The sequence below is a fragment of the Mixophyes fleayi genome, chromosome 4 (assembly GCF_038048845.1).
Source record: "Mixophyes fleayi isolate aMixFle1 chromosome 4, aMixFle1.hap1, whole genome shotgun sequence".
Classification (NCBI taxonomy): domain Eukaryota; kingdom Metazoa; phylum Chordata; class Amphibia; order Anura; family Limnodynastidae; genus Mixophyes; species Mixophyes fleayi.
The window spans coordinates 315,915,057-315,925,921 of record NC_134405.1 but is presented as its reverse complement, the minus strand read 5'-3'; the positions used below and the strand labels follow the sequence as shown (position 1 = coordinate 315,925,921).

Genomic DNA, 10,865 nt, shown 5'->3' with positions numbered 1-10,865 from the left:
AAACTATCGGCAGAAGTAAAAGAATGTGGTTTGTATGGACCAATTTTTATAAAAATTGCAGCGCATACCTCTGACATTTTGCGTCATGCAGCTATTATCAGTCTGATCAGACTTTTTGTGTTTGCGTGGGTTTCCTCCGGGTGGTCCGGTTTCCTCCCACACTCCAAAAACATACTGGTAGGTTAATTGGCTGCTATCTAGTTTCTCTCTCTCTCTCTCTCTGTCTGTGTATGTTAGGGAATTTAGACTGTAAGCTCCAATGGGCAGGGACTGATGTAAGTGAGTTCTCTGTACAGCGCTGCGGAATCAGTGGCGCTATATAAATTGATGATGATAACTTTCCCTTCAAAATAATGAGCAAGCATTACAATATAATGTAACATACTCTTCGGTCCATGTGCGACAATGTCCTTTCCCCTGGGATTTAATGCTCACATCACCCTAGACACCACTGCTTCAGGTAAAAGTTGCATTGAATTGAAAAACTTGTAGCTTAGTTTCTAGCACAGATGGATATGCAAATAAGGACTCGCAGAATGCATGCTGTTAGTTTGAGGTTACAGAAGTAATTTTGTTAGCGGTTTATTCGTATTGTGTATCTGACACCTGTGAACGCTGTATTTGTCAGAACAAGACACCATTACATTCCTATCTGTGAGACCAGAATTTATCTATATTCCGTTTATTTATTCCAGTATGACAGAAGAAGGGGGGGGGACACTTTGTAACTGCAGCAACTGTTTATGGCTGGTGATGGTTATCCAGACCTCCTCCCTGTCTTTCCAGTGTATGTGTGTCTGCTCTGAACATTTGAAATGATCATGTCCTGTAGTTCTCATTTCCATCAGTACCAGCATGCTACTGGCAAGTTTGTGCTCTGACTGCTTAAGTCATGCAGACACCCAGCAGTGTGCAAATGAAAAATACAATGTGAGCAACGGTCTGTCCTGTCTGTCTGTACCTTTATACATTCCAATGTATCTAATCTATTTAAAACCCCAATTCCCAAGCAATCTGTGTGCTCCCCAGCACCTATTTCCCGGGTGCTTCACCCGGCTGTTTTTACTTACCACCCGGCTCTTGGAGCCCAACAGAGTCCTATTATAATCGAATAAACCATTGTTTCTCCTACTAGAACAGACACTATGTGAGCACTACAGCCAGCAGTGTGTGTTAGACCGCTGACCACCAGTCTGACCAGTCCTGGCAGGTGTGGGCAATAACCGCCAACACTTTTCAATCCTATTGCACAGTATTACAACTGCCCCGACCCGGCTGCTTCTTAATGCCACCTGGCTGGCAACATTTTCTGGGGAGAACACTGAATCTGGATAAACTATCTCATACGTGTACTTTAAAATTAATTTAAAATAAATAGGAACTCAAGATTCCCCTGTGGATGAAATAAAAAGCAGGGCAAGAGAAGGTTCAGTATAAAATATATATATATATAAAAATTTCTAGTGTTCTCTACTAACGCCTTCCTGCACTATTGTCAGATTTGTTTGTTATAGCTTGTAATACTTGTTTGAAATAGATTGGTGTCTCTTTAAAAGAAAATTGTTTAACTTATTACCGAGATTAAAGGTAATGTGCGACCCTTTTGATGGCCACAGGGGGCACCCATACAGCATCAGAAGTTTATGGGGTTTCCCATCAGTAGTCCAGTGCCACCTGTAGTGCAATGCAAAAAGCACCTTCACATTATGTAAGTAATAATGCTGTGTAGGTCATTGGTACGGCCTCATCTAGAATACCGTGTTCAGTTCTGGAGGCCATATCCCCAGAAGGCTATAAATACAGACTGTACAAAGAAGGGCAACTAAAATGGTGCATGGCCTACAGCACAAAACTTACCTGGAAAGACTCAAAGATCTTAATATATATAGTTTTGAGCAGAGAAGGGAACGGGGGACATGATAGAAACTTTCAAATATATCAAGGTATTAAGAAGGTACAAGAGGGAAACATTCTACAAAGGAAGAGAAGTATTAGGACATCACTGACACTGGGGAGAAGTAGGTTCAGAGGAAATCTGAGGGAAAACTACTTCACAGAAAGGGTAGTGGATAAGTGGAATAACCTCCCATCAGAGGTGGTAGAGGCTAATACAGTAGAGCAATTTAAACATACGTGGGATAGATATAAGGATGTCCTTATAAAGAATAAAGGATCAAATAGGGTTTGAGGTTACTATAGGTTATAAAATGGGCAGACTCGATGGGCCAAGCGGTTCTTATCTGCCATCAGACTCTAAGTTTCTATTATTTGTTCATCCATAATTGGAATTGCTATTTTAATACATCGGCTGGCATGATTACATTTTGCTATAAAGGTCATCTTGCCATGTAAAACATTTCTACCTGGCAGTATGAAGGAACCATTATTACAGTATTACATTGTATTTTCTCCATTAATTCGCATTATGTTTTTGTTGTACGTCAAGACAATCATGTACTGCATTCATAATGAATCCTGTATTATCTTGGTTGGGTAGATTTGTTCTTGTGTTTTTATTGGTTCATGTGGAAAATGTTTGGACTTTAATGAAGTGATTTATTAGAGCTGAATAAAAAAAACAATTCATTGGATCCTTTCATTCAATGTTGCATAAGAAGTCAATACAAATTTTTAAAGGTAAATATCTAACTTTCATTTTTTTTTTTAACTAGAACCATTAAATATCAGCCATATATTCCAACTGGACCCCTCCCTTCCTGTTGATGGCCAAATAAACATGAAATATAGCAGAATAGCAAAAACAACCACAGCAACTTGCCTAAAAAGTAGCCCCAAAGCAGCTGATTGGTACCTAGCTCTTCACCGGCCAGTCTTGGGTCCAGTCTTGGCTAGCTTGTTTGGACTTGAACTTTCAGTTCCACTTACGGGAAAAATATTATTTAACAAATGATAACATTAGATGAATAATAGTTTAGATATAGCAGACTGTTTGGCTTTGTTCAGAGAAAAGTCGCACATTAAACATATATTTATAGATTTTGAGAAAAGAATCATGATGATCATTTACAACATATGTAATAAATTGACAAAGACAGCTGTCTGGTCCATATAATAACAATAATTACCTCAAAAATATTTGTACACTAAAAATAATCTAGCATAATATTTGTCTAAACCGTAAGCATAGCATAATAATTTTAACCTCAACAAATAAAAAACACACCATAACAAAACATATTAAGATGCCAAACTGCAGTACTGAAAATGAAATGCTAATAAACACAGTGCTGACATTTAAAGTCCGTGATAAACGTCCCAAAATGTAATATCTCCTGCATGTATGATGAAAGTAATGAACAAATATCCCAGCCTTGTGCAATTATAATGAAATCAGCTACTGAATCTGAAATATTAGAAGACTTAATAAACTAATGCTTGATGTTGAATTAACTCAGTCCACAATCTTATTATTTTAAGTCAGCCACTGATGTTTATAATCCTATTACAGCCCTAATAGTCACATGGAGAATCGTTGCACCAAGCGGTTGTTCACGCATTCCGTCGCTATGGTAACGACTAATTCAGAAGAATTTCATCCACATATAAGCACTGAAACTATAGATCTCCACAGATTTAACAATGGTGTCTTTATAGTTAGCGACTTTTGTAACCATATTTTATGCAATCAGATATTTTAACATTATTGAGTAATTTATCTTATTTTCATAATACGCTACAGCATTCAAGTACAATAAATCCTTTAAACAACATGTAAAATTATTTATTCCATATTGATAGGAGCCAGCAACTTTGTATTATAAAATGAGCAAGTTGAGTACAGTTAGGGTGAAGCTAGGCATATTACAGGTATGATTCTGGAATATACATCCATAATCTCCCATATAACAGGGATCTGTCCTGACCGTCGGCCACCTTGTCTCAACTGCCTCAATGGGGCAGCACGGTGGCTTAATGGTTAGCACTTCTGCCTCACAGCACTGGGGTCATGAGTTCAATTCCCGACCATGGCCTTATCTGTGAGGAGTTTGTCTGTTCTCCCTCTGTTTGCGTGGGTTTCCTCCGGGTGCTCCTGTTTCCTCCCACACTCCAAAAACATACTAATAGGTTAATTGTCTGCTATCAAATTGACCCTAGTCTGTGTCTGTGTGTGTATGTATGTGTATGTTAGGAAATTTAGACTGTAAGCTACAATGGGGCAGGGACTGATGTGAATGAATTTTCTGTTCAGCACTGCGGAATTAGTGGCACTATATAAATAAATGGTAATGATGATGATGATGAACTGTCCAAATGTTGGGCGGTATGACCCGTTCGCCGCAGCTCTGCCACTGGTACGCACAGAAGTGCATGTGAGTTTTTAGGGTGTATTGCCTCTGTGCCCAACCTCCCACTTAACCAAAAAGTTAAACATTTATGAAGGTAGTGGGATATTACCTGGCAGTTCTGAGTAGGGTCATCACACCAAGGACAGGATTGTTCAGAAGATCTACTGAATACAATCTCTGCTGGGCCCAGTGCGTTTAGCTATCATTGTTGTTCCAATTTTGGCGGTCTCCACCTCCCCTTGGTTGCAGCATCTGCCATCGAACACGTGAAGAAGTTTCCTGATTCTGTATCCAGCTGTGAACATGACGATAAACATAAACATTGGGTTAAACACAACTACTCTGAGTTATTTTATAGCACAAGACTGTCTATGCAACGCAAGTGGCCCCTTTACCATCCTGGCCTCTGCGTTTTTCAGATCTCCGCACCAGAGTGGTCCCTAGTCCATCCGCTCTGCTTGTCAGAACCACCCCACTGCGCAATATTGAGCTTCTGTTGGATGTTTGCCCATATGACCCATATGTACTATGTTATGGAACTGGCAAGAAGCTGAGGGAATCTATATAGTTTAATTGAAAAGAACTTACCACTCAACATCAGCACTATAAGATTTATACAGAAACAGAAGCGACAGAGATTGGCGCTAATGTGACGAACCATACAGTAGCCCTAGAAACATAAAAGGTAATTGAAAAGACTGATTGTAATTGGAGATGCAACAATACACTCCAGATGAGATGAGACGGATTCATCAATAAAAACTATAGTTCCGGGTAGTTTTAATACGGATTTTGAATTTAAAGGGTTCCTATAATTTTTGTTTTACTGGGTTACAGTAGAGTTATTGATTTTATGCGGTTTACACCTCATTTCTGTTTTTTTACGCTCATGTATAGTCATTTGTTTGCATGTGGCTGATCATTTTATATTTTGTATTCATTTTATGTCATCGGTGGACTTCATTATATTTACTCTGGATTGATACATGCTATGATGTGGAGTCTATTTGGTTCCATTCTCTTATGCACCCAGTCTCCATCTGTTTGGACTGCACATGCATAATGAAGTGCGATACAAGCCTCATTGTCAATGGAGATTATCGCCATCGGATCATCTCACGCATGCGCTGTGACTTGCGCTACAAGCCTCCTTTTCAACATGGAGTACATAGCTAATTACTTACAGAACCCTTTATATATAGACTTTCACCTTTCGATACCCGCTACCTTGATAAAGATTCCAGTCAGGAATCGAAACGCGTTGGTTTAGAGGGAATTTGTGTTTGCTATCTTGCATCGGTTTGCAGCAGCAGCAGGAGGTGTATTCACCCGGGACTACCATCTATACCCTTCGGTTACGCGCTGTTACAGAAACTTTTCTATGGTTGCTGTGAATGATGGAGCATTTGGAGAACAAGAAAGTCTTCAACATGATCCAGCTCTCTTGTTTGATGTGCCATATAACTTCAGTGGTCTTGTAAGCAGATTCCCTCTGTGTGAAAACTACACTTGAGAACAGGGTCTATACACTTTTCTGCACTCGGGAAGGAGGGTTACTTTCCCCTTTTGGACTTGCATGTTCTTCATGTATATAGATATATATGGTCAGACTTTATTACCCTATGTCTTGCAATTTTGAGTTTACTCCTAGTGCCAAATGATATGAAAGATCTTATCATACATGTTCTGAGGCATCACCTTGGTTCCACTGCCATTGGGGAGAATTAGCGCTGAAGGTACACCCCTTTCTTTACATACTGTAAGATTTATAGCTGCGGAATTGGTTTGCGAAGTGCAATTCCGCCACTCAATAGGTATTATACATTAGGACCTAATACTGGACAACATACAGCTTACACAGGAGGGACACATCAAGATTACCGATTTTGGACTTGCGGTAACTAATGTGTTTGGAAGAACAACAAGCAGCTGTGCTGGGACATCTGGCTCTGCTGCCCCAGATATGACACAGGAACAGCCATATGGAGCAGCAGTGAACTGGTTTGCAGTTCTAGTCTTTCTGTATATCATGACTACAGGATTGATGCCTTTTCCTGGAAAGACAGACTCAGAAACGGACAAAGCTGTCATTACACAGGTACCATACTACCCAAGATTCCTGGCTCCCAACACATTGGACCTCATATAAATACTGCTATGTAATGTAAGGCACAGATACTACAGCTGCGTGTGGTTGCAAATATTAGAAAATACCCCTTGTTCTCCAATGTTCATTGGAAGATATGGAGGCTGGGCGAATAGCACCCCCAATAGAACTGAAGACAGCTGCAGCCAATCTATATGTGAGCCAAAACATTTCTGTGCCTTATAGTAATGAGCTCGAGGATCCAATGGACACCAATTATCAAACTCTTTTCAACATTTTTTCTTTTGTTTGTCCTGTGTGGTCCTAAAATTATCATGCTGAATGTTACCAAGCACTTCTGCCAACAGCTCCAATATACTGACAGCTTTCCATCAACAGTGCTCCATTATGTTATCAGTCAGTTCTGCCACTGGTCCATCATGCTCAATCTTACCAGTCAGCTCTCTGCATTACTCCACCATACTGGGAGTTGTAAGTCAACTCTGCCTACCTCTCTATTATGTGGGTGTCATGATCAAGCTCTACCCATTGGTCTATCCTCCTTGGTCTCATCAGTCAGCTCTCTCCCCCGCTCCATTATGCTGGATTGCATCAGTAAGCTCCGCCTACTGCATAATCATATGGAATTTCATCAACCAGCTTTGTGCCATCTATCATACTATTTGTACTGAATACAACCTCTAAGCTTTTGCTATTGATCCTGATGCATTAATTAAATTGAATCTTGTGAATGGAAATCCGCAAAGTTGCGGTAACGCAGAGTGCCTTCGGATCCGTTCTGGAGGTACTTCACGATTAATTGAATATGCCACATCATGTCTTTCTTTCCAACTGATACATATCTTCACAGGTGTCAGCTAAAGTCGCACGTGACACATCCCCTGCTTCAGCTTCTCCTAAAAATGCTACTGCCAGAATAAAGCTTACCTTTTCTTAGGGTCACACTGATGATGAGACAACACCGCGCACCAATGTAAATAATTATGACATTTGGTCAGGCTTAAAAGAAATTCCCAAATATATGGACACCTCTACCACGTTACTAGAATATTGGAGGAGTACTTTAATGATAAAGTACACATTAACTAACAACTCTGACAGTCCCTCTGAATTCTGGGAACACAAAATGCAATTTGGAGCCCCCTGGAGGAACATTGTAAAGGAAAAAATTACAGAGGCTCAGCCCAAGGCAACCCCCTATGGGACCGGCCACACTGCCCCCAGCACAGCCAGTGCCTGCTTACTACTGCCTATGACTTGAAGGGCGGAACAGGGGAGGGTAGGGGATGATGAACGTTCATGAAGTTCAGCTTCACTTCATTGAACATGACCAGTAGTGGTAATGCCCATTGAAAGCTACTCAGTAAAGGGGTGTGGTAAAGCTTATCAAGGGTTAATACGCAGCAATTTTCAAGAAACGAGTGTTTAGGAAGATTCTAGTGAATGAGGGTGAAAAAGGAATTACACCACTGAGTGCGTTCCTCTGTCACGCAGGAGTAATAAGGTAATATGTAGTGCTATAAAGAGCCTGAGCTCGTCAATCACACAGAAGAGAAATACAAACGCAATATGTGCGTTCGATTTTACGCCAATTCAGTGAGTTACTATCATATCGCCTGTATACGTTTAACCTTACATAAGGACGTGTGTCCGAATTACGTTTTTTTTTTAAAAAAGCACAATACATTAGTTTTGCATGTCTTAATAAATCAGACTCAGACTGCCTAGTCCACTACATAATTTTGTTGATAACTCAACATTTCTTCAATGTACTAAATTATCTTTAGGTAGGATGTGTATATATAGAAGTCACTGGAAGTGAGTTCCGGCACATTTTTTTCGACGGATTTTTCAAGTTTTAAAAGTAAATTTTGAACATTTGATGTTTGGTCCACGTGGACTTGTATCGCCCTGTCAAGAGTAGCAGGTCGGCGGCAAAATCATTAAAAAGGTGCATGCGAGCTGCTTGTGTGTCGAGTCCGATGCATGTGCACTTCGCCCGCGCTGGTTGTGATGGCCCCGCTCGGCTTGTGGCGCTGCTGAGCTTGTGATTGGTTGTCTGGTCACGCACTGAGAGCTTACTGCGGGCTGCGACCGTTATGTTACGTTATACAACTGACGCGTGGAAGTGTGTGTACAGTGATTGACTATGTGATGTGAGTTCCGGTCAGTGGCGGATCGGGGGGGGGGGGGGTGGGCGATCGCCCCTAGCAGGGGCTTGCTGGCCCCTGGCTGCTCTGATTGTGTTTTAAACACAATCAGAGCAGCCGGGCAGCACACTGTCACTGCCGAGCGGACCTGCACATAATGTGCAGCCGCCGACAGCCTTAGATGTCGGAAAGGGGGCGGGGCCTATATCGCCCCCCCCCCCCCTAAATCGCCCCGGGTATAGCAATTTCCTAGATCCGCCCCTGGTTACGGCATCTTTTTTCTTACAAATAAAGCACTGTGTATATATGTTTGTTTATATATATATATATATATATATATATATATATATAAATATAAATAAAATAAAGCTGTCCCATGCAATAACATACAGCCTAAATAGATAGACAGCTCCCATATAACACTAACCAAGCACTAAAAAACTATCCCACTCTACCTCCAAGCTGCTTATGACCGGCTGTGTTATGATACTATGCATGTAATCATATCTCTGCTTAGCTATAACCACACAGACCACCCCTGGGTAACTATCCATCCTCTCCCCCTCCTCTATATGGGATCATTATGAAACACAGACTCCTGGCTGTTTCACAACACGGGCGGGGAGTCCTGCTGCAGCCAATGGGAGGCCGCTCTGCAGCACACGTGATCGCTCACTTTATGTAATGTTAGTGCACATGTTATATCATGGTTTTGTTCTTTGTGTTTATTCCTCCTCGCCCAGTAGAGCACTGGATAGTGTTGTGCTCTTTGTGTTATAGAGAAATAGGTCTCTAATAGCCCTGCTTATATAACTGTGTAGCTAATGGTAAGCAGTGCCTGTGCAGACTGGTGTTTTTTTTTTTTTTTATTATGATTAATCCTGCCCACATCAGGATGGCATCAGCTGTTGTATGTGCTGGATGCCAGGACTGAGGAGGACCCCTCCAGCTGGTTGCACCCTTGCTAGTTGTGCATTACTGCCTACCCTATTTTGCAGGGTTGGCTGCTGCCTGCTGCCTGCTGGACTGGGTCTGTTCAGGGTATTTTAGCCTGCACCCTCTGGCTACTCTTGGGGTCCCCTCCCATGGAGCTTTTCGATTGCCTTTGCTGCCAACAGCCCCTCTGGGACCCCGTGACTGTGCCCTGTGGGCACACTTTCTGCAGGAGATGCCTGAAAGGATCATCTCTACGCAGGTGTCATGTCTGCAAGCAAAGGGTAAAGATCAGGGATGCCCAGGACTTGAGGTGTAACACCCTTTTATCCAACCTGCTGGAGAAGTGCCTGAGCACGGAAACCAAACTTACCAGGATCACAAGGGACGTGGAGGACCTGATCTCCTTGCAGCAGTATGAAGAGGCTGGGAAGATAGCCTGCAAAGGGGTCGTGATGGGTAAGGTGCACGAAAGAGTTAAGAGGGGCACATCTTGCAGTTGGTGGGGTGGTGGCTGATCTGTTTTTATTTTAGCACATGTAGAAAGGATGTGGCCACCATACAATAAAATTTGCTGTTGCAGCTGTTATAAAGATTAGAATTGTCAGCAATAATTGTGTTACAGACTGGCACCAGGGTTATAAATATTTTAACTAATAATTGTTAGAGAAAATATTTTTGTATATTTTTTAGTGGAAAGGGTGGGGGGGGGGGGGACAGCAAAGATCTGTACATGCAGTCTGGGGTTAATTAATGTAACCGGGGACCCAATACACTCAATAAGTGAGTGAAGACATTAATATAGAAGAGAGCCATGTACAAGTATATGTTTTACTAACTGACTGTATGTGGTTGGCCAGGGATTCAGTTAAAAAAATGTCATGACACAATTAATGGTATTTAGGGTATCCGGAAAACCACCAGAAAAGATATAGAAAGCCCATTTTGACCTGTGGACTACCAGTTATGAATAAGCCTTATACTGTGAATTTATTTGTAAGGTTCCCTGTATAAGTTGGTTAAAAGTTTAACCATACCTAATATCTTGCCATTGATATGCTTGCTGTGGAGTTTAGTGACAGCTCTATTTCCTAAAATAAGTTCACTAACAACTATAGTATTACAAGTTCCAAAAGATTTCATAAATGTCTGGGCAGTATTAGTTCCAGAATAAATAATTGTCTGGCTCAGTAAAAGTTATCAGGTATTATGTAGATTTTGGATATCTAGAGGTGCACCTGTTAATATAATTAGCATATTAGTTTATGAAACTCCCTGCAAGTCTGCACACACCAGTCAGAGATCACAGTGATCTTTAGTCTGAAAAGTGTTTATTGCATTGCGTGCTGCTGTGTTTGTTATGCAACA

At 41.3% G+C, this 10,865-nt stretch overlaps 1 protein-coding gene across 2 annotated transcripts in view; it reads left to right on the top strand.

Moving 5' to 3' along the window:
• The first annotated feature begins 9,257 nt into the window (after positions 1-9,257).
• Positions 9,258-10,865, top strand: part of LOC142152951 (LON peptidase N-terminal domain and RING finger protein 1-like) — a 42,857-nt gene continuing 41,249 nt past the window's right edge. Inside the window, exon 1 of one of the 2 annotated variants that reach the window (XM_075210109.1) lies at positions 9,258-9,956. In XM_075210109.1, coding sequence (XP_075066210.1) covers positions 9,650-9,956 — 307 coding nt within the window. In that variant the 5' untranslated portion in view covers positions 9,258-9,649. The remainder of the gene's footprint in view (positions 9,957-10,865) is intronic. The other variant, XM_075210110.1, reaches the window with a different exon arrangement.